Genomic DNA, 27,848 nt, shown 5'->3' with positions numbered 1-27,848 from the left:
TTTCCCTCTTCCTTCCATCTGCTGAAGTCACCCATATCTAAACCCTCCTAAAAATTTTAGAGCTAAAAAATAAGTAGTTAACAGTTCCAGCCCTCACCAATTGTACATTCTACATCTTTTCATCCAACATGACTCAGCTGTGTCTATTGAGACAGTTCCTACGCTCACAGTTTACTGCCCTCTGCTTACACACTCCCAATAAATCCTTAAGCACTACCATAATTATACTACTACCAGTTACCACACCACTGCCTTTCACTTGAGCTCTCTGCTCATTCAGAGAAACGTGATGCTTTAGGGCAAGACAACCACTCAAGTATAGGTGAGAGATGATTTCTTCTAAAATACAATTTAAAACACAAAACAGATGCTCAATCTGAACAAAAAGACTTTAATATCAGGACTAAAAGTTTTAACTTACAAAGGCAAGTGTTTTGTAACTTCAGTGGAAAAGTAAGAGTATTTCAGAATGCATGGAAAACAAACACCAACCAAAAAAAAAGAGATAATGGGCAGTTTCCCCAATTTTACTCAAGTGACGTAACCCTTTGACAGGTCTGGGTCCTTACAGCTCTTCCTAGTCAACGGCTTCAGAATATTTATGGTATTATTATACAGTCAGACACTGCAAATTTTTTTTTTTTTTGAACTGAAAAACATTCAGCAGGAAATGCATCTCAATGAAATTTGAGACATATTCTGTAACTGTGTCTTTCAAAAAATGTAATTTGCTCTTAACCATTGCTGGCCAAGACTGGATTAGAGTCAAACTTCACATTATACTGGTTTGGTTTCCCCCGTATTATTTCCTTTTTGGCCAGGGTGGACTACATGCTTAACAAAGGACACACATAGGGTTGGGTCTCTTCTACATATAAAAACAGAAGAAAATGAAATACAACTCTCAATTAGGTGCAGAAATCACTGCAATGCAGAAGAGTATATTTATTTACAGGCTAATAAAAATATATTATATTCAGCTTAGCTAGGTGAATGCATGTTTTGCAAAATGTTCTATCTACTACAGAAACGAGAGTAACCCATGATGTAATTATGTTTGGATAAATACAATAAATATCTGAATTTTGTTTGATACAACTGTGGATTAACATATATTTAGACGGATACAAACCCTCTTCATTGCCAAGAATACACTTCTACAAAGGAAATACTACATACAACCTTTGATCACAGTTAAATTTATTGCCATAAAGCACTTTCCTTATCTTACATGCTTTTAATTAACATTGGTCCCAGATGCCAACAAACACTGCCCACCTTTAGCTTAAAATACAATTGTCTTACTGAAGATTTTAATAGGAAAGGAATTATATACCAAAAAAAAAAAATTGCAAAATTACTTTTAGAATATTATTTTATTTTTTTAAGTAAAAATATATATACACTTGCAAGTAAACTGTTTTACACTTTAAAAAATAAAAATGAAGTCTGAACACTGACTTTCCTCAGAAATTCTTCCAAGTCTAACTCGTTCAACCTCTGGGAATCAGCAGGACTGAGTCTTCCAGTTACTGACAAAGGGGAGAATACACATTTGTCCATTGAATCTGGAAATCTCAACTTGCAAAACTTTTCTCAGTTTAAATATTAATCTCTAAGCATTTCAGTATGATCGCAAATAAACCAGTACGTTAAATCAGCTGGTAAGAAGTACAGAGTACGTGGAGACAGACTGTAGTGTCTGAGCAAAATCCTCCCATCCGGGGCTTCCTAAACAAAGATTATAAAAACTGCAGGGAAGGAAATCTGGTGATAATTTACTACTACCTGATATGTCTACTCCGAGTCATTTTCCTCAGCAATTGTTCCTTCTGTTGATCTCATACAGAGATAAAAATAATAAGAGCAGAGAAAAGGTCCAGCAGAGGAAGAAAAGAGCACAGCATCACATGGAACTGGCAGATGAGGAATGTTAGGAAAATAATGCTAGAAACATTCTTCCACTTCAGGCTAAAACTGATCAAATGCATTGTACAGAAAACACAGTGTGCCAAGAAGTAACGAAGAACAAATAAATTAAAATTTTCACTTTTCCCTCAAATAAAGGGAAACTGTACAGGCAAATTGAATGTCTTTTAAAAAAATTCCAAGACTAGTTGGACAAGTCTATCTTCTTAGAACTGCAGAAAGACTTCACACGGTGATGATTTTCAAAGACAAGACGACCACTGCCTAGCTTTCAACTATCCCTTCCTGACAGAGAGGACATTGAGTGTTCCAGGCCACAGACAGTTTCAGAGTGCACTCTGCTTGAGTAGCTGTGGGAAAAACACAAATCTGGATGCAAAAGTTCTGGCAGTGGATTCATCTGCTAACACACAGCCAATGTGTCCTCAAGTTTCTGAAGCTTCGGAAAAAGAAACATGCCTGGGGACCTGTTTCTTCTTCACACAGCTTTATTTTTAAATACTAGTTTCTGTTCAGTGAAAACTGTACAGCCTTGACTATTTTAAAAACCTTCAACAGTATGCTGTATGACAAACACTAGTATAAAAAATGAACCAAATAATGTTACTCCACTGAGTAAGTGGAACTCATGCACGCACGCACACACACAAAATGATCATGTAAGTAGCGAAGTTAAGGGATTTATAAATAGCAAAATTTTTGAATAAAGTATATACATTTTTAGGCTTTTTCTATAAACATATATATATAGTGCTCCTAGGAGAGACAAAGTAACTGTGTTCTACATCACAACTTAGAACGTACGATTAATTGATGCTATTCTAAAGGCCTTTGAGGTTTTTTCTTATGAATTTATACCCTACACAGTTAACACTTGCAAAGATGTCTTTTCACATTAGGTCCTCTTTCAATATACAAAACCATTTCACATTACAGTTCAACAGCCTGCAGAGCAGCGAACAGAAAAGATGGCACTGCATGCTGAAATAACAAGTGCGATGACAACGAAGAGCTTGTCTGTAGAGTGTGCTGCACTTCACCAAGAGAGCTACAAATGGAGCATGAGAAACTGCTCAAGACACCATCCTCAACCTCCCCCGTCTGCAGCCCTGCCAGGGGCCTTTAGATGCACACCAATAAAAAACTATTTGAAGATACACCGCTCTCACAAAGGAAGTAACATTTTGCTTCAACAGTAAGACAATTATAGGTTAATAGGACTGCCATAACATAACACAGACAGGGCCAGGCACTGTATGATTCTGAGAACCTCCTGTAAAGTACTGTGCACTCAACTTCTACTTCTTTAAGGATTATTTTAATGTGAAATGAGTATGTTCAGTACCTATCAAAAGCACTCATCATTTCACAAGGTCAAGCTAATGATGACCAACTCAAACAACTCTGCATTGGCAGTAACCACATCCATTCAAAAACAAACACAAAACTGATGATGCTCAGAAAAAAATACCAAAGGGTCCACATTAATTGTGAGTAATTTTTCAACTAATTTCACTTTTAAAACCCCATACTACTCTGTTTAACTACTTTTGGAGCAAGTTTTAAATGGAACAAATGGTGGTGAATTTAAATAAAAACAAAAAATCCAAAAACCTCACTCATGAGATTATCATGGGCTGAAGGATCATGATTAGCAAGCATTCCACTGCTTATGTGGGGTTTGATAGTCTTTGCTCAAATAAAAGCTCTGGTGTTTTTTTAAAACTACAGGTTTTTTTTAAACTGTAATTTTTTAATTTTAAAAATGAAAAAAAAATTTAAAAAGAAAGTGTTTTTTTAAAATTACAGTTTAAAAATCCTAAATACAAAACACATGGATGCAATGGAACAAGTCTTCCCCCCATCTGTCTAGGGTTAAAGCATGTTTCACACCAAACTGAACATCAGTTGTCACTTTAAAACATCCAAGGGTCAAAACTGGGCTGGTCACGAATTATTCTGCTTCCTTAGGGACATCAATGAGATTAAAAGTGGAACGTACTGAGGTTATCCATTTTAGAAATCCCAAGCTTTGGTGGGATTACTCTTTTATTATTAAAAGAAATTCATTTCACATGCTGTGTGTTAGATAACTTCTGTGTGTCACGCAAAAGACAGTTTTCCACATTTAGAATTGCTCACAACGAAGCCCTGAGGTAACCGCCTTTTTTCCAGGCAACAGTAATACAGTTCCTTTTGACATTTAATCATCCTTTTACAACCTACACTAGTATATGCAACTTTAAGCAGTCAATATTGATTATCAATTGTTCCCAAAGATGGGATCTGTCCAGGTTTGTGGATTTTTTGATTGTTTGTTTTTAGGATAAAGACTCAGCAGAACGGGCTAATTTGGGTGCAGTGTCTTCTAATGAAGCTTCAACTGAATTCCCCAGGTCTCCATTTTCATGTCCATCAATACCTGGCTTCTTATCAAACACTGCAAGTTAAAAATAAAAATTATTTAAGGAAAAAAGCAATCTTGGGAAGGACAGATCAGTGATCCTTGTTTCAAAAACTGGAATGTTTGCTGAAATCACTACTAAAATTAAAGCTAACAGGTTTTTAGCAGAACGTAGTATTGCGGGACAAAGGGAACTGTTTCTTTACTTTTCTGATTTAAAAAAATGTATCTGAAGTAGCCAACAACATGAAGTGTTAAGGGGAATTAATAACTCCCAGTTCAGAGGTTGGAAAAGGTAAGAATAAATTTGAATTTCAACCTTTGGGAAAAGATGACCATGAAAAAAGTTCGTAAGTTAATTCAGTTAATTCAGTTGTACCTAAGTAAACCAGGCCAACCAGTGAGGGACCAACCAGATGAACTGACAGTCTATTAGTAGGTTAATTGAACTGACAGCAGAGATTAATTTTACAATGAATATAAAAACAGTATTTTCCAGAAATTGGTTTGCATATTGAGACTTCAGAATTAAACTGCATGCAACACATTTTAGAAGATTTACCTTGTGAGGGTTTGACATCCACATTTGCATCTTTTCTATTAGAACTTGAATTTGCACCTTCTTCCAATTCATCAAGATATAAACGGTAACGGTGTCCACTCTCATCCTCATATTCTACGTTTTCATCATCCGAATCAACTTCCGGAGCAACGTACACTACTTCAAATTCGATTTCGCCTCTCTAAAATGCAGTGGTAAATACAAATTTACTTACTGCTGCACAGCTACCCAGCAGGATTACCAAGATGAGATAGGTTACTAAAACAATTACATTTTACTGTTGTGAACACATTTACAGCTGTGTTGAGTATTTTGGATAGGTATCTGAGTTAAGTTTTTACTGACTAAAGTAGTACAGCTCTATAGCTAAGCTTTACCAAAACTGCCCGAATTTCTTACATGCCAGTACATTTCAAACAGTGATTTCTAAAGAGGAAGTTTCCTGATAAATTAAGCACAGCTTTTAACTGTCTGAAAATGGGAAGCAAGGCAGGAAGAAGATTCTAGACCACAAAGCACTTGAGAAACATTGTTTGGCTGGAGCTGTTCCGTCATAAGAGTAAAGTGTATGTCACTAAATAGTTATTTCTGTGGGACAATATAATAAAATTATTTCCGCCAGCATTACTGAATAATGATTAGCCAATACATGTGTTTAACTGAACCACCACTGACCCAGCATTTTTCTCCGTAAGTTGCAAAACATAAGAGGATTAAGTGTAAGGTGATAGAGCCTCAAGAATCACTGTACCTTAGCGTTACACTGTACTTAACAGCAAACACTAAAATTCAAGGTAATTCAACAGGCAGAACACAGGGAGCACCTAAACGTGCCTATGGATAACAGGTCCAAACTGACCTGTTGGGAAAGAATAGTTACAGCTTCTTTATGTTTGGCATCTCTTAGATTAACTCCATTTACTGCCAGAATAGCGTCACCAACATGCAGTCCTCCACATCGATCAGCAGGCTGCCCAGGATGGATTTCAGAGATCAGTATTGGAACACCATGCTCCTTCCCACCCTATTACAAAAAAAAAAAAAAAAGCAAATTTTCATTAACTGAGATGCCTTTTAACATAAAATTGACATTTGGATAGTAGTTCCTAAAGTGCTTATTTCAACTTCTATTTTAGAAAATTAGAAATCATTCTTCAAACAAAGAATGTTTAAGAATGTGTGAGCTGCTTCCCTTAATTCTTCTCCCCACAGAAGAATGGAAAATTTCAAGTATGTACTTAGAGTTAAAGAAGGCAATTCTGAATACTAATAAAACTATAAAATCATATACAAACTAATGAAAAGTAGAAAACCTCATTAAAAAAGGCATATCAGGCACCATATTGACTTGTAAGAAACAGTATTCATATTTAGAATAAAAGTATAATAGTCAAAATTTTCCAAATTTGTTGTAAAAAGTTTATACAGCTTGCCAATACAGATACTTAAAAAAAAAGTTACAATCACAACAGATAATCTTTGGAGGTCAGGTCTCAGACTGTCTCTGCTCTTCTAAACACTTACACCTGGAATTACCACTGGTTAATCTGCTGAAGTGTCTATACTCTACACTTAAGTCAAAATCGTAAGCTTAACATAAAGTAGCAATTATCTATTTCATAATCTATCAAAATGAGTCTTGAAGCCCTCTGACCATAGTTATGGATTTCAGTATGCTTTTTTCATGTGTTCTAACAACACATTTACTGATCCACATAGTTTACAGAAGTAGGAATACAAACTTGCTGCTACTGTGTCATAGAAAATAAATGCAAATATTTACTGTGATTGAAATTCCTAGTCCTTCATGGTCTTCTTTAACTAGCAAAACTTTTCTGATTGGACCAACACCTTGACTCTTCTTTAAGGCATCAGGATCCTAGTTTGATAAAAAACAAACATAGCACAAACATAAATGTGTGAACCAAAACTGATGCATTTCAGCATTTGGGGTTTTTGTAATTATATACAGGCAGTGTTATGAGTAACAGAGTTTTAGACTAGCTCCAGGCAGGACAAACTTACAGTGCCCCTTTACAGAAAATGTATGAAATCAGAAAAGATTCCTCATTATGCACCCCTGATGAGAATAATTATTTAACTTACTTCAGTGCTGATTAATACACAACAGAGAATTTAACTTCAAAAGAAGAAAATCAGCCACATATTAAAACTATTAAGGGACTACATGAGAAGCGCTGATCACTGCTGAAATGTAATATGATGTAAACTCATCTTAAAAGTAACCAAATGACAGAAGATGATGTAATACACTCCCAAGGAAGAGGTTGCTTGCTCGAGTTTATTTTTATTGTAATAAAAATAAACCACACCAAAAGCCATTGAACACAAATCTAAAAGAGAGGCTAAATAAATTAAGGTTTGTTTTCCCTTGTGTTAAGTCACTGACGCCATTATGCATATCCTTAGAATCACAAATACACATATTTGTCCACCAATGTTTTACATGCAATTAGCAACATAAGAAGTAAGATCCATCTGACCAACTAAGGTATTTAGAACAGATCAAAGCAAAGGACTTTACTGAAAATGTTTGGGTTTATGCACTGAACATTGGGGTGATTAACAGGACATGTGCCAAGTTTGGTGAGTTCTACCAAAGACACTCACAGTGAAATGCTGTTTAAAGGTTTTGTTCTAAGAAGTACCTTTAGGAGGAAAAGAAAACAACTTACAAATACTTATTTTACAGAGTGTCAATTTATATGGCCTTTTAAAAAAAGAAATTAAAAACCATTTCAGTTCAAGCTAATCCTAAAAACTTTATTCTTGGTTTTTGTAAATAAGCTAGATCCACATTTTGAAGCCTAGGTTACAAAATTCTGCTGTTAAAGTTGTATTTGTACACATAAACATACATATTTATATCAGAGGTTCAATTTCCTAGGTAAGTCAAAGGAATTGTATCATCTTCTGTGGTCATTTAGAGGGATCTGCTAGTCAGCATGGAATTGTCCTTCAGCATATAAAGGAAAAACATATTTATAAGTGACATTTGAAAAAAACACAGTACAGAAGTGAAAACAATCACAAAGATGAAGTAACTCATGTCTAGAAATCATGAAGGAATGGCTCATCTTTTCAACTTACATGTCCTGGTGGTGCTTGCATTGGTCGTTTGAGGTCATTCCGACCTCGACAAGCTCTAATAACAGTTTTGTGACGGTGAAGGTGTATTTCTGCTTCCAGCTGATTCCACAGCTTGTCGTGAGCAGGGCCTTTCATATCTCGGCCCAGTAACTGAATCTGCTGGACCCTACATAGTGACAAAGAGAGTAAAACAATGCTGTATGACAACTGAAAGAGCAATGCACTCTAAGACTCATACACTTCATGTGGCTACCGCACATGGTCATGCAGCAATCAGTGCAAGAACCCCAGGGATTTTTACTTCTTCCTTTTGTTAATTAACTGGAAACATGAGACTTTTCCTACTTAGTCTTAACCTTGAACCTGCCTCTGGGGATGCAAAGGAAGGAAACAACAACAAACATCTCATGCTAAGGGACATGGATTGACTTCACATACCTTCCAGCTAGCTCCTTATCTAAATACTTGGCTGCCAATCTTGCTCCATAAACCTCAGCCTGAAGCACAGCTATGTGTCTACGGAGGGCTTCATTCTCCTTCCTCAGCAACTTCACCTCAGCTTCCAGTTGAGCTTCTTTCACTTTTTCCTTCTTGTTAGCTTCAAGTTCTCTCTCCTTTATAATGACAAAAAACAAAACAAAACAAAACCAAACAAGAAAAAAATGTTAAAAAGCTTTTATCCGAGTTAGTAATGAAAGAGCACTTACTGTTTCTGCATACACAATCTGAAATTATCCTCCTGTGTACAAGACATGCATGCAAGGAAAGAAATAAAAAAGAAAGCAGGGACTCTGGCACTACAGCTAGTGGTTTGCATACTATCCTATGCAAAGGTGGCAAAATTTAAGTAGCCTGAATATCATCCGTACATTTTCTTGTCTTGAAAATGGGAGATTCAAAGTTAAACAATACTATTTTTAAAACAGAAGAGGAACTATGAAGACACTAAATATTTCAATTTAACCAAATTCTTTAACTATTATGATGATGATGACATGGAAACATAAGTCCATATGTCCTTAAAATGACAATTATTTTCACGCAAACAACCAAGAAATGTCCAGCCAGAGACATTTCCAGATTCTGAAGACCATATAAATAAAGCCAGGGATTCTACACATGAAGATGCCCACCCTGACAAACCTAAAAGAAAATTAGTGCAAAATAGCTCTGTTAAAAAATAATCAACCAACCAACCAACCAAAACAAAAACAAAACCCACACTAAAACCACACTTTAGGCAAGCTATCTCCCTGTGCCTTACCCTCTGAAAATGGAATTATGGAAATCTAAATTAGTCCCACATTGCTCCATCCCAAATGTACAGAAACTGCATAGTCATTACCTGTTCTAATACCCACAGTACTGGTGCAAAAGGAATTAGATTGCTAATCTACAAAATCTACTTTAAGGAGAGCATGCTTGATTACTTGTATCTTTTATATCTTGCTCTGCATCCCTTTTACAAAGTGGGGGAAAACTCCCACCACAAACCAGGAAAATAGTAGACACATGGTCTAATACTGTTTCCTTTCAAAAATGGCTGTCAGCTGAAACAGCAAAAAAAACTAAGTTCACCATAATGCATTTTTGAAGCTATCTGGAGTACCCAAAAAAACCCTTTCTCTGTACCTGTACCAATTACATTGTTAAACAAACAAAGGAAGTGCTACCAGAGAAGCAACAGGACAGATAGGAAATTTTACAGAACTGGCAAGACAAATCTGTTATCGAATTGTGAATATGCTAGTCACTATTCCAAGCCTGGATATAAAACCATTAATATGGTCAATATTGCCACATTTGAGAAATTAAACAAGGCTGGTCCTTCCAAATGGAGTTATTTTCACAATAGATATATGGAAGTATTTATTGACTTTGCCAGAAAGTCAGCTCTGAATTTGACAGACTCTACCATCTCCCTCATCTGTTAAATACTTCTATCAGTTAGAAGAATAGAGTACACACCTATGTACATGTTGGTCAAGAATTGCCCAGCACAGTGCTCAGGAGGAGCAGCTCAAAGATTACTTGAAATCCCTGGCACTTCACTTCCTGCCCTTCCCATGATGACCCACCTCCAGATCAAGTCTGGCCCATACGCGTGTTAGAACACACGTCACACAGAGCCAGTTCTGGTCTCTGGCCTTTGAGTTGGGGCTCTCTTGTGAGAATGGCAGCAAATCTCTTTCTGAACTGCAGGAACACTACTAAGCCAAGAATTTTGACCAATCTACATTTCAAGAATAGGAGTTTCTAAGATTATACCAATTCTTTCTATTATTATTTTGGTCTTGAGCTATTTTAATTACAAGAATTCAAGAGTGCCACCATGCTTGAGGAGTAGGAAGGGTCACAGCTCAGACATAACACCTGTTTTACAGTAGCTGCAAAGCCCATATAGAGATACACTGATCCTGTTAGCTCTGTTCCTATTGTCACTAATGCATTAATGTGCTCTAAACAGTACAGGCTCCCTGTCTGTTCACTTTTCGAACATCTTTTATTTGACAAATATAAAAAGACAAAGACTAGAATTTAAGACAGACATATTCCAACCTCCCTCAGACAAGTGAACTGCTGAAGTGATCAAAGGTTCTTGATTACACCAGCAAATTTCATGCAGCACATTTTACAGTATTTGTACAAAGCAGCCATCTTAAACGCCCTCCAGACTCAGATTTTCCACTGATTTTCTCTGAATTTGGTTTGCCATTTAAATTAAAAAGGAAGCCAGATGCTACATTTCTAATAAAATCACTTTTAGTCATGCATTTTAAATGTTACACCTAAAATACAAGACAAATGCAGTCCCATAGAAGTTTTTTCTTCCTTTTTTCTCCATTATTATGATTGCTGTTCTGTGACTGAGGTGGAAAATTACACCCAGAAGCTGATCTTCTATGGACTGTCTCCAACTGATCACCACATGAATTAAAAAAAAAATTAAAAGGTTTTCAATACAGAATCTCTGAAGATGTACTGAAAGAGCATGTACTATTTTGAGTGACTGTCAAAAGACTTGACAAAAGTCTCAAAAATGTTTAAAGAAATCAAGGAACTTAAGTTATAGAAGTTTCATTCCCTCCAGTGTTCATAGTATGGCATAGGTTCTGAAAACAAAAAACGTATTTTCTGTTGGTAATATTAAAAAAAAAACAAACACAGGAAGGTTGAAGACTAAAGCTTAGTTACCAGCTATCCTGTGGCTTCAAAAAGCCAAATACTGAGTAACAATAATGAAGCATATAACATAATAGAAGTAGAAAAGCTGTTTAGAAACCTTTCAAGTCTATCACTGTGAAAAGATAAAAGTCAAGTTTGCTTTGTTTTTTCTTTGTATCTACGTATTATTGTGTTCATATGCTTTTGGCTGTTACACCAGCCAGTTAAATCATGCCCATGAAAAAATAAGAAAAGGGAAATGAAGGAAAAAGTGAAGCATTTTTAAAAAATACAACATGCAGAATACTTCATATTACACTCATAGATGTGTACAGTGTTTATGCTTTCAAAATTGTATAACACCTGAACATTTTTTGAGATACTGCCAGAACAATCTTTCAGAATGTCAGGTTGCCAGATATCACCCCAAACTAGCTGTAGCAATAATAAATAGAATACATACAGATTTAGGAAAGAGGGCACCACATCTAGAAAAGAAAAATCAAAATGCAAAGGAAGGAAATTCTTTACACAGCATCTTGCCAACTGTTGGGAAGAAGGAACAAGCCAGATCTGTTTTGCCAGTTTCTGAGGCCAACATATATATAAGTTGTTGCACAAAACAAAAGCACTGCTTAAACATAAAAAAAATAGCAATCAGCATACTTACCATTTCATCCACAGAAAGGACAGACTTAAGACAGAAGAAAAGAGTTCCACAATTAGAGAAACAGGCAATAGGAACTTAAAGAAAATGCAACATAAATTACTTACTCCAAAAGGACTTCACCAGCACACTGTGTATTTCATTAGATGGCATAAAGAACAAGCACACTGCTACAATTTTATTTAGCAACAGTTTTGCTATTTTGCGGTGGAATTTATTAACAAACCTTGTTAAAAACTTAACCTTACTGTAGTATTGAAAACAATACTTTCTCCTAAAATATCAAGAATCTCCAAAAAGAATAGCAAGATAATATAATATACATGAAAGAACCACAGAAAAATCCATTCTATAACATTACACAGATAGTAGATTTTTTCCTTTCAGAAAGGACAACATAATATGAGTTAAGAGGGACATAAAGAACAGGCAGAAGTATCAGAAAAGACATCAAGTGCAAAAATGCAAAAAAAAAAAAAAAAATTTCAACGAGGCAACTTCATACTCTCACGAAGAGTTATTATGAGTGCACTAAGAAAATTCACCACTCCTAAAAATGGATTTGGCCTAAACTACACAATTATCAATTTCTTAGCAATCTAAATATCTTAAAATGTCCTAGTTCACCACTATATACAATTTTACAGATTATAGAGTATACATTTATGCTAAGAGTCTAAAGAGTCTACATACAAGAGCGTCTGTCCCTCAAGAAAGCAGGAAGTCAACTAGTACAGAGCTTTATTTCCCCATTGCACATTCTGTTGACACAGTTCTTCTTTGCCCTCAGAGACCTTCTGACTGCCAGAAGGTCAGCACAACAGTTTTTATTTACCCAAACATCAGAGGTCCCATTTTATGGTCATTTAAGGGGCCTCAAAACTTTTGCTTGTTCTAGCTTTGCACACTTTCACAGCTTTCTTTATCTACAAGAGTTGAAAGTTGAGTTTCTGTCCATTAAAGCTTTGAATTCCCTAAAAACAAAGTAAAACAAACTCAAATCGCTAGTCCTCATATTTATAAAAAGGAAAAACTAAAGGAAATTGAGCAGGGAATATCAGTCTAAGCTGTTAATAAAGTTCAATTTCAACACAGATAAAACCTGAACCAATGTATGTAGAATGTATTTATTGTCACCTGTGGGAAGACTGCTGTCAGTAGCATGGAAATTTAATAGATCTTTAGAAATCATTTATAACAAGGTAAGAAGAAACAAAAAGCTTTAAAGTATTAGTCTCTGTGTTAGCCAGAAGTTAAACCTAACTAACAAAATTTGGGGACCAGAATCACTCACAGTGATGTGTTAACTTAAAAAGTTTGCTACATGTAAACCTGCAGTTTAACACTTACAAAATTTTGGAGTTATTTAACTAATGCTTATTTAAAAGCATCACGAGAATTATTTAGAGCTCTAAATAAACTTCACCATACTGTAGTTATAATTCAGTACAGAATAAATTATGTGTGGACAATCCAGAAAATGTTGCTCTTATACTGAATATACAGTCATGCAGCCCTAGAAAGACAGCTCTAATCAATTACAGCTTTTGAATCTGAAACACAAAAAAATTTGGGTTACTCCTGTTGTTCCGTGATTAGCCTAGACATCCTTTAAGACTTACAGTCTACTACTGTGTCTTATTGCACGTTAATTAACAGGACAAATTAGCAGAATAGACAAATGTTCCACACATGTTGGGAGTAGGTATTTGCAACCAAACTGCAAAGCAATTTTAGAAAATCAGAGCCTTTGATTCATGCCAACAGTTAGAAACCACATGTATACAACACTAGTCTTTTAATTTACAAAGTCATAGTATTAGAGCCTGAATCTGTGGAGTGGCTAGTAACAAGACAGTCTGTGCTCTGGCTATCAGTCAATGCCAATTAATAGCATAGATTAATTATTGTTAACTTTTGGTGGGCTTTATAAAGGTTTGAGTTTTAAAAAAGTGTGCCGTTTATTGAGTTCTTCTATTACAGACTTCTTCTATTATCTTTTGCAACTTCAGTCTTAAGAAAAGCTTTATAAATCACAAAAATATTTTCTTCTTTTACTTTGAGAAACAACTAAAAATGGTTTCTTTAAAAATAACTTCTTAAATCCTTATTCTTTAGTCTGATATTATTTATGTTATTTTTAATGGTTGCTAAAAACCAACTATAAATGTTATTGAGAAGCAAAAAAGTTAGTATTTTTAACATGATAATTTGTAATCAGCTTATTTACACCTTCCAAGGAAGAACTTCAGCCAGGAGAGGAAGAAGAATAATATAATCCCACATTCAAGCTGCCATACTCACCAGTTTTGCCTTAATAGCCCCAGAATCAACATTCTGACCAGTCTTGGCATGTAGCTGAAGCTGAACAGCGTGGAGCTGCAAAAGCTGATCGTGCACTTCCTTTTCCAATACTGCTTTCTCTGCCTGTGTTTCTGTCAGTTCAGACTTCAGATCAACCAACTGTGCCTGTGAAGATATAATCCATCATAGTAATGAGAGCAAAGATTAAATGGGGTCACCAGAACTGTGACACATAACTGCATTTGCTGGTACATGGATGCTGTACATGGTGGAATACAGGTTCAGAGTACCTGCTGTCACACATTCCTCTGTAGCCCAGCTTTAACTCTGCATCATTTGCAGGGTTTTCTCCCCAGCTGCCAAAATTCATGCACCCACAGAACAGGCCAGCAAACAACCACATTTCCAAAAGCAGCAACAGCTTTCCCTCACACAGACAACCGCATGTGATGCTGATGTCCACTCCAAAACAAGGCAATGACATTAAACCTATGTAGGATTTACACCCTTACCAATGTAAACACAATTTTAAATTGTAGAATTATTAAATCTTACTGAAAAAAAATTGCTCAAAGCAAAATGACAATTATTTACCCAATGCTGAAGTCAAATAATCCTATTTACAGCTATTATCCACAGTTTAACTGAAATAGCAAATTAGTTGGGTAAACCAGAAGCCACTAATGCCCCTAAAATGCATATGTAAAAAACTGTAAATAAATATTAACTCTTGAAAAAGTGGTTTTGAAACATTTTAAAAACAATTTTCATGTAGGGTTTATACCTGGAATGAAAGAACAAATACTAACATGTTTACCAAGTTACTTGTTATCCTTAAGTTCAAGTAGCATTTTATAAGATAAGCTACATTTAGATAAGCTTTAAGGCTACTATTTGCCAAAAAAAAAAAAAACCAAACCAAACAGAATATGATGTCGGGGGATTTTTAGGTAAATTCCCACAGTATATTTTTGCATCCAAAAGATTTGGAAGTAAAGACCAAAATGAAGAAGTGACTAATTCTTTACAAAAGCCCTCTCATATTAAAGCGGGGTATTTTAGGTATTTTAACAACATTACACTAACATTCAAATTAACAGTGAATCTCAAGTTGCAAGGCAAAAAATGTCTGTATCTGTTAATGAAAAACAAGCAGGAAGGGTTTGACTGTCAGTGGGGAGTATTTACTGGGTACATAACTTAGATGGACGGCCTCCTCAAGGTTCAAGTAATTCAGAGATAAGCAAGCACTTCCAGAGGTGATTCAGAGCACCCAGAGTGTGCAACTGATGAGATGGATCAAGCCAACCTGCAGCGTGTGGCTGCCAAGAAGAACAATCTCCCTTCCAGGCTCTTGGCTATGCCCTTTAGTCCATATCTCTGGGACTGAACAGAGCAGGACTACCTCCCCCTGTCCCTTGACATGGAGCCTGAACAGATCAGGCCAGCAATTACTTTTTGCCAAAGAAACAGAGCTGCATGCATTTTCACCTTCCAACTGCCAGAACTGCAAAAAAACTTGAAAAATTTGTAAACCCTTGAAGAACTCTAAAGCAGAAATTGCCTTTTACAGAGTAAGATGATATTTTAAATACTACAGAGTCAAATAATTTCAGAGAAATGAGCTACTTACAAAGCTGCATTGTTGTCCCCAGTGACCAGCCATAGTTAAAATCTCTCTGCTGTGGTTTACCTACCCTCTAACAAAAGCAGACACACACCTGAACTAACACAGCAAATGAAAATATCACCAGCACAAAAGCTGATGACATAGTACAGAGCAGATAACAGAGACCTTAATAAAGAAGGCACAGTTTGACCCAGTCACAATTTCACATAATGTGTAACAATATTTTGTTATTATTACATACTGTGTATTATTAGATCCACTTTTAAAAAAATAAGATCTGTCTTGCTCCTTTCTAACAGCTAACATACTGACTTTTATTGCTTTTTTATATACACACATACTCTCTCATCCACTCTAATTCAAAAGACCTGTAGAATGGCAAAGTGGCAGAACAGTTAAAATAGACCAATTTAATATTGTCCAGCCTCATCTAGTAAAGAAGGGCAGTTGGAGTTCTGGTGGGAAGAAAAAACAAATTTATTTCCCTGTGCAAATTACAAAGCAGCAAGAATGATGGCCACCAGCTTTGCAGGGTGAATGATGCCCCAAAAGTATCACAAAAAAACTGTCAAACGCGCAATAAAAATTAAAAACAGTACTCTGCATGTAACCTACCATTTAAATTCATATCCTGCTGTTTTAGTCATAGAATCATTGAATCACAGAATGCCCTGGGTTAAAAGGGACCTTAAAAAGACCTGGTTCCAACCCCCCTGCCATGGACAGGGACACCTTGCACTACACCAGGTTGCTTGGAGTTCCATCCAACCTGGCCTTAAACACTTCCAGGAATGGGGCACTCTGGACAACCTGTTCCAGTGAGTCACCACCCTCACAATAAAGCATATTTTCCTACTATCTAATCTAAACCTACTCTCTTTCAGTTTGAAAACACTCCCCCTTGCTCTGTCACTACATACTCTTGTAAAAAGTCCCTCTCCCATCTTTCTTGTAGCCTCCCTCCAGGTACTGTAAGGTCTGGATAAATAAAGAGCACAAAATAAAAAAAGCAAAATGAGAAATGGTATAAGCATATATCATGGAATTAATCTGTTTACACATTATGAAAAGTCATAAATTTATGCCCAGGAACAGATGCAGGCACAAGAGTCACACCAAAATGCAAACACAGCAAGCTGCTTTCAAATCCTGTGATCTACTTCTATGAAGGCTGACAAATATTTACATTACTTCACAGAAGTCCTGCCATTCTCAGCTTGGCCAGCTCACCTAATTTTCCTTTATATTACTCTTACTAGCACTGGTTTTTTATCCAAATTCCCCCAATTTGTTATAAAGGAAACATATGGAAGGACTGTTGGAAATTCAACATCTCTACCTTCAATTTTGGAAGCTACTCAGTAAAAACCAGGGACAGGGCAGAGACAGCAGAGGAAATGATGAGCACAAACAAGCACTGTCAGTAAGGCCATTCCTCCCCAGAGCACCATTCACTGCATTAGGCAAGTGTTCTACAGAAAGAGATGGTACCAGATAATATAGTATTTCAATTTGTATAAACATAACAGGATAAACACAAGGATCAACTAGTGCTACAGAAGCAACTGTAGTAATCCTTCAATTTGGAGGTACTCTCCAACAAGACTGTCAAAAAAAGATGTCATTTATTTTGGTCGTCACCTGCAACTGCCCTACAACTTGCAGAGAAGTCAGCTGGGGGCAGAAGTTACAAACATCCACTCACAGGAGACCACTGAGCTTCATGGTAAGGTGAGCTCAGGAAGAGCCACCAAACAACAAATAGAGAACAGAAACTTTCACCGGGGAACAGTAAGGGGCAGAGGCTGAAGAGAAGGTAGTGTGTTTAATTTTGTAACATCCTTTTAACTGTAACTTGCTGATTGGGCTGAAAAAGGAACTCTTCTGGGCAGAATACAACTGTGCAGATCAGCAATTACCGCTCATTAGCAAGCACCACACTGCAAGGTTACACCTCAGTTTCTCTCTGCTCCCTCATTCATGTCCCTGCCCCAGCCAATGCACAGCAAACAGCACAACCAAACTGTGGTCACAGAAGTAGGATTTAATCATGAAAATCTACACCTAGACCTACCTGAATCAAGCAGGCAGGACATGAAGCTACTGCTTCAGATTATCAACACAGGCTACTTCTAACTTCTAAATAAAAGTCTACAATTCAAGTAAACTGGAGATCTTGGTCAAATTCATCAAATAGCAAAGCCCAGCATTTATCTTCCAAACAATCTAACACAGAGACAATACGAGAAAAATAGTTTTGAAAGGCTTACTAAATACTTGGTCAATTTTGGGGCATATTTTGCCATTTACCAAGGCATTTTTTTTTTTTCTCAGAGGTCTTACAGCTATGAAAATTAAACACCAATTTCAACTGAAATAACTCAAGAATTTATAAACTACCCTTTTTATTCCCATAGGAGATAAAAGAAAATAAATAATGGCATTAAGCAGTTAATATTTCTTCCATGGAAAATTCAAAAATTAAAAAAAAAAAAATACAAAAAAACCCCTCTAGGCAAAAGAGTCCAGACAATGTCCTATTTTTAATCAACAGTCCCTATTTCCTGTTCCAGTAGTTATGAATTATCAAAAAATTGAGTTTGTTACGAATTGTCTTATACTGAATATGTATTTTAAATTGGCAATATAATAAATGCTATCTTAAATGCTGGGGTTAATTGCATTTTTAGTCATGGAGTACTTAAAGTCTTAAGTAGTGTTTTTCATCAGGAGTGTCAGAACAAAATGACATCATTTAAGCCTCTTCCAATTAATTTATATAGTATTTTTCATATGATGGTCTGAACTCTCATCTGTACATTTTTCATAGAAAAGTGACCATTAGTTATTCTAACAGAATAGTTAGAATAAATAACCAAAAATAACTTATTTCTATTAGATCTCAGACATACTCAAAGATCTTATACTAAGTTCATATATTGTGAAGAAAAAGAATGCGGACCTTGCCCTGAATAACTCACAACATAAATACATCAAGGAAAGAATGAATAAACGTAACAGAGAAGTACAAATACAGAGGTATCTGTATAGAAGTGCACAACAGGAAGCAGACAGATGCCATGCTAAAACCACAAGTTTGCTCATAAGCATCACTGCTTGAATGAGGCACTAGAAGATGGCAATATTACAACCTCTGAAGATCTAAAGCATCAGGGGGAACACACAGAAACTGAGAAAACTTCAGCATGTGGGATGATGGTGACTTACATACCACGGTGACAGGAATCAACCTCTCACTACTGACAGGGAAAGCAGTTTGCAGGGGAGTGAGGGCCACACTGAGAGATGGTGGAGCTACATAAAGTAATGACAATGGGTTTAGCTTTGGGAAAAGCTTTGTCATTTTCTGAGCTATCATTGCAGCAATTTCTGCAATATAGATTAGAGTTTCATTTGAGCAAATCGGTGTAAAAGATGTCTATGACTTACACATTGTCCAGTTGTGAGCATTCAAAGTGGAGCCAGGCTGAATTGGAAAGCTGGGCCATAGGCTTGCATACTAGGGCAAGACAGTATTCAAGTATTCACCACACCAAATAAAAATGAGAGGAAGACCTGAATTCCCTCAAAGTGTAATGAATGCACGTCTTGGTATATGAATACCTAGCTCAAAGAGAGTCTAAGCATAATTCAAACATAGTAGAAAACTCACAGATTTTTCAGCAAAGGGAAGCTAGATACATACAAAAGTATCCATTACCAGCCACAAGTGACTAAAAGTCATAAACCAAGCACTCATCAAATGCCTTTAGTTTTCATTTAATTTCAGGCCTTTAGAGTACACCTGATTCATTCTCATGCCAAGCCTTCTAAACTCATAAAGGTCTGAAAACTGTTTTTCTAAAGTAAAAGATTTTTCCCCACCATATAATCTCTGAATGCCAGCAGCTAGGAGTTCATTTCGGAATTTCCCAGTTACCTAAACAAGACTTTCTAGTGCCATCATTTATCTGTATGACTACATTTCTCCCTATTTTGCCTTCCTCCCCTGTTGATTTGAACTGAATTAATTTTCAAGATTCAAACAAAAGGAGTAAAAGTGTGTATGATTGAAGTTCCTACAACATACAACTTTTACCCTAAACAGCTGCTAGTAAGAAAGAGCGACAGATTAGAGCTCTTTCAGAGGGGAAAGTGGGAAGAGCCAGATCTTTAGCTAATTTGTTTAATCCACCCAGAGGCAGAAGACGACAGCCCAGTGTACAGGCAGCACACGTGCAGTTCTGAGCTAGAGACTGAGCTGCTGTCTTGTGTCCAGCCAACTAACCAAAAATTGTAGAGATGAAAAGGCAAAGGAAAGGATGCTGTGATGTGGAAACTCCCAGATCATTCAGGGAGTGCCTGAATCAGAAGGTCTTGGTGAATTGAGAAAGTGCTCAACATTTCCATTTCCCACAAATCATGAGATTTCCAAGCTCCATTGATTCTGTTACTAATAAAACACCTCTGGTGTACATATATATATATATATTTAATAGCTAATTTTCAAGGACAGGTCCTTAGGTATCTTGCTACTGGATGAAACCAAAATTCACAGACAAATCAAGTTTATGAGGTGCTTTTACTTCCTCAGCAGCATGCCCTCATGTAATTTACACTAGACTCCATAAACTTCATCAATATATGCACTTATGTATTTCAACATTCACTCCTGATCAGGACTATTAACCTTCTGATTTAGAGGCTGCAAGACCCAGGATCATGAAACACACTACAATGCTGCAATTACTCTGCGGCTTCTGTCCCGGCATATGCACAAAAAAGCACTATAAATATCAAGATATGACACTAGCATATCTTGTACATTTGCTTAACTAGCATGTCATATCTGCTTCCCATTTCATTCTGGGGGCATTTTTTTAAAGACAGAAACGTCACTTAAAGGCAAAACAGGTTAAAAAAAAAACCCTCTAATTACGCTTTACAAACAATGAAATCATTATTCTTAAGTGTTCCCATAACATTACACAAGTGCAGGACAGAAAACAAATTTACAGGATGTGACAGCTGCAGCTCCTACAGCCTGAAGTCTAAACATAGTCAGACACCAGATATGCAACAACAACAGAGCCTGGCCTGCACAACCCACATACTGCCAAGTTTTCATGGGGACCCCTAACTTTGCATCAGTCCCTTGATGTGAAGTAGCCGGAGCTCTCAATTATTACGTTTCTCTAATTGCTAAAAGAAAGGTTTGTCTCCATTATCTCACCAGTATCACCTTGCCTACAGCTCTCCAAAAGACAAGAACACTCTACCCTTCCTCAGTCTTGACTATTTGATTCTTCCAGCGTACTAAGCAGCATTTGCTGCAATTTCTCACACAACCCTATTAAGTTTAATGGACTGCTTTGAACGAGAAACCATGAAACAGAGCAGAGCCCTATTAATCTCACAGTGCTCCTTGCAAAACTAAACAATGTGACAGCACTGTACAAAATGAGTTTCTGAACAGACAGTACACTTGGAAACCAACATTTCTTATGATAACGCCCCCCAATTTCACCACAATGCTTACAACTTGTCAATGACAAAAATGTTTCAAGAAATTATTTGAAAAGACTGCAGTGACAAATTTTTAAATTATATTAAAAGCCTTTATTTCATTATTATTGTGACCCCAAAAAGGACATATGTAACTTCGAATTTTAGCTAACATTAAATTTAACAAAACAGTCTTTATCATGTGGCTAATAATAGCATGAGCAACAAAATTTATGACTACCGATTCCCTAAATAAACACTACAGTAGTGGAACTATGTAAGTAGTCGTGGTAAAAATGTAGTGTATGATACCGAAGACAAAAATGAATCGTAAAATAATTTCACCCACTTTTATTATATCCCACACAGAATACAAAGGACATAAGCATAAGACAAATGAGTTACTCCATTTCTCAGGCTCTATTCTAGTCCTGACAAAACATTCAGAAGAGTGGTCAGCAAATTAAAAGGATGCAAAGCAACATTTCTACTTTTTTATCTTCTCTGCTGAAGACCATTCTGGACATGTAATTATCTGCACACTTTTCCTCCCAACAACTAAAAGATAACATAATAATGATACCACATCTTAAATAAAGCATGTTAAAAATTTGGTTTCCATTTACATAAACGGATACATCCACCAACATTTTTATGCCTGTGACTGATCTTTTTCACCTCTGTCATTAAAATACCTGCTACTGTTTCTTGTTAGTGTTTTACTTTTTGCTTGACTCTCTCATTCTGTTTACACCTACTTACAGAAGAACAAATTACTTTTTTTTTAATTGCCTTGCTGACAGGGACAAATTTCTGACTGCCTCACAATGACTATTTTTGTCAGGTTCCTCACGCTTCTAGTTGTTTATTAGGAGGACACAAATCTGTTCTTAGAAGTCATATCAATAGTTTCATTATTGCCATTATTTTGAAATCCATACTAGCTATGCAACATAACTCAGTAAAGAAAACTAAGAAATACAAACTAATATACTGGTTCTCTCTCACTTCCTCTTTGGCAACTCCCAACAAGTGAGACAGGAAAGGAAAACACTTTATCCCATACAAAAATATGAAAATTAAATAGGATAGTTAAATTTGCATAGACGTATATAGGCTTCTGATACAGGAAAATATTAATTAAGTAGAGGCATAATCACAGTTTAAAAGGGATAATTATTCTGATAGAAGTTATATGTATTAAACTAATGATAATTTAGTATATAAGCTGATTGGAAAATGCATGTAAATCTGCATTTCCTGAATATGCAAAAAATGCTCACATTTTAGGATATCAAATTAGCTGGACCAAATCTCACTCACCTGATTTTTCAAAAAAACACACTCTATCTAGTACCAACAGATTTCTATTCCAAAAGAGAAAAAGTATTAGAAGTCCAATTAATAAAATAACATTTTATTATAATGACATTTGAAAAAAGTAAGTTATTGCAGCTATTCTATATGTATGTATAGACATACCTCACACAGGGAAAAAAAGTATCTTGGTCTTCAACAAGAGCATTTCTCACTACAAAATAAAGGAGAGAAGGCAAAAAAATCCAAACAGACCTTCCTAAGAAGGTGTATGGTCCTACCTTGATTAAAGTACTGCCAAACAACAGAGCAGGACTGTATCTCTGCAGTGTGTTCTGTAAGATGGACTCGCATGCTTATGGAAAGTCACACACATAAAGCCACCTAAATTTAGCTTTTCCAGTCTGCAGTACAGTTTTTTCATAATTACATCTTCATATTACCCACAACATTCTATATGTGCTTTAACTGAATGGGTTACAAGTTACTTACAGAAGAACTGAGCTTATAGAAACATGTTCCTTTAAACCTGCTGCTTCCAACTTAATCATGGACATAAAACTACATTTACCTTCTTAGACATACATGTTTTCCTTAGCTTTAGCATATACACAGGCTTAACACATCTGCCAAGGTACAGGGTGTGCTCCACCAAACATTCCTTTCTAGCTTGTTCACTTAAAACTGCAGAATCAGATTGGTAGTCAAAGTGCCAGAGTTAAAAGTCAAGCTCAGTTTTCACTGGCACATTGACCTACTTCTTTTATTTCTACAGAACTGCAGATAGACAGAACTTGTATTTTTTGAAATGGACATCTAGACAATGTTATAGTCAAGTGACAGTCAAACAGGAAAAACAAAACCTATGAACTGCTTCTCAGTTAAACATTTTCTAAAATCTCACACACTGACCACCAGCCTGCATCTGCTGATTTATATGGCTTTCCAACAGAGAACCACAAAAAATCTCCTTTAAAATGTCTGTCACCAATTCTAAAAGACTGAGGTCCTTGCTATCCTACTAACAAGACACACTTCTCCATTTTTTCACAATGAAATGAGGCTGATCTCAGGAATGACAGTGGCTTGTATTGCCAAACACCTTTATTTCCTCCTCTTTGATAAGCTACTTAATTCAACTCTGTCCTACTGTGACCAGCAGGAAAGTTATGAAAACAAATCCCCCCCCCAACATATCATTAGTTTAATTTAAGACTGCAAATGTTATTAGCACAGTAGTAGGTTCATAAACTTTCACGACCTTAAGCACAAGTAAATTTATTTGCATACATCTCCTGTGCATCTGAAATACCTGCAGGCTCCTTCTAAAAATAACCTGGCCCAGAATTGCCAACATATAGCTGCCTCTTTGGAAACTACTGTTTTCCTGGAATGCTTTTTTCACTATTCAGGAACATCCTCCATACAATATTTTACCTAGATTCCTCTCTCTAGCAGTAGGTATACAGCGAGACGGCAAAAATTTTTTTGAGAAGTCCTACAGCAGGAGCTTCCATTCACCAAACCTCAAGCTGTGCCTCTTGAAAGCAATTGTGCCAATCAGAGAATGTGTACGAAGCTAATAAAGTAGATAAATCAAAGCCTGAACTGCACTTCTTTATTCTTGCCTGCTTTGTTATAAGACTCAACGAATTTGGTGAAGGAAATGGTATCCACAAACAACAGAATGATATTCATAATTTTTTGTTGTTTTATGAAATAATATCACTTATCCGGTAAGACAAGTCCAGTCAAATGCAGCTGCAGGAGTAAGCTTAGTCAGCTTAGATTCAGCCCAAGTATTATTTTAATCCAAATAAAGGTGTATTTCTCAAGATGGATCTAATTTATTGGCTTGAGTAAGTGTACCTAAGTAAACTATTACTGAAGTCATTTTTGTGAATGTGGCAAAAGCTTTGTATTAAAATGTACAAGCACTATAAAATTACAATGGTGAGTTATTAAGAAATGATTGCAATCTTAAAAATTACATGAAGTACAGTAACTCGCATTACAAAAAAAGGAGTAAAACCACCAATCACATCCTAAATGCCAGTATTGATGTTAGTGATTTCTTTCAAACTATGAAATTGTGGTCTTCATATTGGTCACTGGGGCTTTTGACTAGAAATCTGTGCACATAAGAAGACAAGACACTCATTTCCAACAGAGCAGCTCCATCTTTTGGAGATTTTAAATGGCAGCTTTCATTTCAAGTTTATGACTCCAATAAACATGAGGTCCTAAAATTAACAACCTTCAAGGCAACACTAAAGTCTTCTAAAGGTCTATTTGAAAGATAAAAACTCCTTTATATGCATGAGGCCTAATACTACTCACAGTAATAAAAATACTTTACAAAGACTTTTTATTCAATTCCAAAGCACTCACTCTAGATTATCAGTATCATTTTTATCAAGCAATTACCTCAAGCACATAGATATACACAATAATTATGCTAATTATTAACAACTGCTAACTGTGCTCCTTTGCTTTTCAACTCGTAAGAGATTTAGGCACAGATCTTCAGTTCTTCAAGTGTTCCTGAAGATTTTAATTAGACACAAAAAACCTTTCAGGATCTGAGTTACATCATTTCCTTTCAAAATATTTAAGCTTGAAACAACCTTTCAAAGAAATCCATTCTCTTAAAATAACCTGAAAACTCAGCTGTTTTACATGTCTGTACACAACAACCCACCATAAAATAAATTCTAGTTATCTACCATAAACTCATAAATCTCATTTTACTATACTTATACTTCATGAAGCCTACTGTATAGGTTGGTACTGTGTGTGTGTGTATATGTGTATATATATATATATATATATGTGTATATACATACACATATATATATGTATATATATATCTTCCCAGTACTGAAACATGTAAGACAGCATATCAACATAAACACATAGAGGAACACCACTACAGTAAGCATTCCAGTGAAATAAAGACTGGGATGAAAAAACCTCCTAGTTTAATGAGATCTTTGTTCTACTCTGAAAAATCCTGCTCCTCTGTTACATTCCACGGGTTCTTTTGCATAACAATGTCTTCATACCAGGAAGAAACCTGATTAAAACCAAAGACAATCTACTTACTTTACTTCCTACTGAAAGGCACACCTTCAGAAGAGCAGGTTACTGCTTGAAGACTCTAAAATTCTTTTATTATAATGAGTGTAACAAAAAGGACTGAAAGAAGGGAATTCTGTCTATTGAAGCACTTACAAAGCCCATATTTTCACGGTGTCTCAGAATTTCCCCTCTTACTCCTATATACTTACAAGTTAAAAGAACAAGCAATAAAAGTCTAAAAAGTATGGTCTACAAGAGCTACTGAAGAAACTGGAGGGCTTTAGCCCAGGGAAAGGTAACTGAGGAAGAAACATCAAAAGCCTTCTAATTGTAACTGAAAGACCAGAGGGCAGCTCACATGCACACCTGTACAGGACACCACAAAAAACACCTACTAAACCAAAGATGCTCAGCTTGGACAAATATAAAATGACCACGAAGTTCTCTGGAATCTCTTTCCAGAGCTCTCCAATTCTTTCACAGGCCAAAGGACCTGCAGCCCTGCCTCTATGCAGCATCAGAAGGAGGACAGAAGCCAGAGCCACGTTTGCTTCCCACCCTGACTGAAACTCTGTATCAGTCATGAAGAAAACTTTCCAACAGGAAGGCCAGTTATTATTCTCCTCACAGAATGCGCGACCTCTGCTATTATTTTCAGTCACTAAGCTCGGCAGAGAGCTATTTGATCCGCTTTGAAGTGTGAAGGAACAACAGGACCTGTCAAAGTCCATCCTCAATCCACTTTTCTGTTTCTTTTACTTGTAAGGAGGAACAATGTCCTCATTTTGACTACTGACTCCAAGCTTTAAGCACCTCGATCTTGTCTTTGTCCCTTCTTTTAAAAGGTTTTCCAAATTCACAGAATCTCGGAATCAATTAGGCTGGAAAAGAACTCTTGGGATCATGAAGTCCAACCTGTGACCGAACACAGGAACCATGGCAACCACACTAGGGCACTCGGTGCCACATCCAGTCTTTCCTTAAACAGCTCCAGGGACGGTGACTCCACCACCACTCTGCACAGCACATTTCAATGTCTAAGCAGCCTTTCTGTGAAGAACTTCTTCCTAATGTCCAACCTAAACCTCCCTCAGCCCAGCTTAAGACTGTGTCCTCTCGTCCTGACTCACTGCAAAGAGAAAACCAGTCAGCAGCATCTGTTGGCCAAGGCTCCTGCTTTCAACATCACAGAGAACTCCTCTGGCACGCACCGCTCCATGCCAGAGCTGGAATTACCAAACCCAGAGGGAGGATGGCCGCGGTCAGGCCCGAATCCTAAAACACGAGGCCTGGTGAACCCTCCTCAGCTGCTTCGGAGCAGGAAACGAGCAGGAAGAAACCCGGAGGAGCTCTCGCTGCCCCCGGGGCAGGGCACAGTCCACGCCGCCGCCACCCTGGCACGTCCGGGGATGCGCTCCCGGCCCGGCCGCGCCCGGTGCCACGGCAGCCCCTCACCTCCAGCTTGTGGTTGATCTGGGACACGGTCTGAGCCTTGTGGCAGAGCTGGGCGAAGCACGAGCTCAGGCTCGTCATCTTCTGCCGCCCCTCGTATGTGATGTCGGCCTGGTCGGGGTCGATCTCACCCAGCAGCAGGTCCACGTCCACGAACGCCTTGTCGAACTCCTTCTCCAGCACCTCCAGCCAGCGGAACATGGACACGCCACCGCCCGCCGCCGCCGAGGCTGGGCCGGCCGCGCCCGGACCGCAGGGACCACCACCCGCCGCCGACATGCTGCCGCCCCCTGCCCCTCACACGGCACTGGCACTGGCACTGCCCCCGCCGCTCCCGCTCCCGGCCCCGCTCCCGGCCCCGCTCCCGCCCCGCAGAACGCGGCCCCGGCCCCGCTCCCGGCCCCGCTCCCGGGGCAGCCACGCAGGGAGCGCGGGGACGCGCGTGCGCGGCGGCCGCGGGGCCGCCTGGTGGTGTGGCAGGCAGCGCCGGCCGAGCGCCGAGCCACCGAGCGCCCCGCCCGCGCCGGCAGGGGGCGCTGCGGGCCGGCACGAGGTGGGTGTGAGGGTACGAGGGGCTCGTCCTGGGCGGGGGGATGGGGACTGTCCCCGTGTCCTCCCCGTGTCCTTCCTGCGTCCCCGTCCCGGGCACATTATTGTAATTATGGCCATTTTTAGATTGACATAAAGTGCATACAGAACTATGCTCAGTTGGTATATAGCA

General features: G+C 37.5%; 1 protein-coding gene across 2 annotated transcripts; it reads right to left on the bottom strand.

Moving 5' to 3' along the window:
- Positions 1–371: 371 nt before the first annotated feature.
- On the bottom strand, positions 372–27,559 carry GOPC (golgi associated PDZ and coiled-coil motif containing). Of its 2 annotated transcripts, XM_039568989.1 has the most exons (9): positions 27,131–27,559; positions 14,143–14,307; positions 11,842–11,865; positions 8,445–8,620; positions 8,007–8,172; positions 6,679–6,774; positions 5,755–5,919; positions 4,896–5,076; positions 372–4,369 (listed from the first exon to the last, which is right to left on the bottom strand). In XM_039568989.1, exons 1-9 carry the CDS (start codon positions 27,404–27,406, stop codon positions 4,251–4,253), a joined length of 1,368 nt encoding a protein of 455 aa, XP_039424923.1. In that variant the 5' UTR covers positions 27,407–27,559; the 3' UTR covers positions 372–4,250. The 2 variants fall into 2 exon arrangements, with proteins under 2 accessions (XP_039424923.1, XP_039424924.1); XM_039568990.1 differs by lacking the exon at positions 11,842–11,865 and having other exon boundaries at positions 27,131–27,441.
- Between the last annotated feature and the right edge of the window lie 289 nt (positions 27,560–27,848).

This window comes from Corvus cornix, chromosome 3 (genome assembly GCF_000738735.6).
Source record: "Corvus cornix cornix isolate S_Up_H32 chromosome 3, ASM73873v5, whole genome shotgun sequence".
In the NCBI taxonomy this organism is placed as follows: Eukaryota; Metazoa; Chordata; class Aves; order Passeriformes; family Corvidae; genus Corvus; species Corvus cornix.
This window is presented reverse-complemented; position numbering and strand designations above follow the sequence as displayed.

Coding starts and splice junctions, on each gene's coding strand:
- GOPC (XM_039568989.1), bottom strand. CDS start 27,406: ATGTCGGCGGCGGGTGGTGGTCCCTGCGGTCCGGGCGCGGCCGGCCCA. Junction 6,775..8,006: donor TGCAAGCACCACCAGGACAT/GTAAGTTGAAAA, acceptor TTATCAAACTAG/GATCCTGATGCCTTAAAGAA. Junction 5,920..6,678: donor GACTAGGAATTTCAATCACA/GTAAATATTTGC, acceptor TTTTTGTAATAG/GGTGGGAAGGAGCATGGTGT.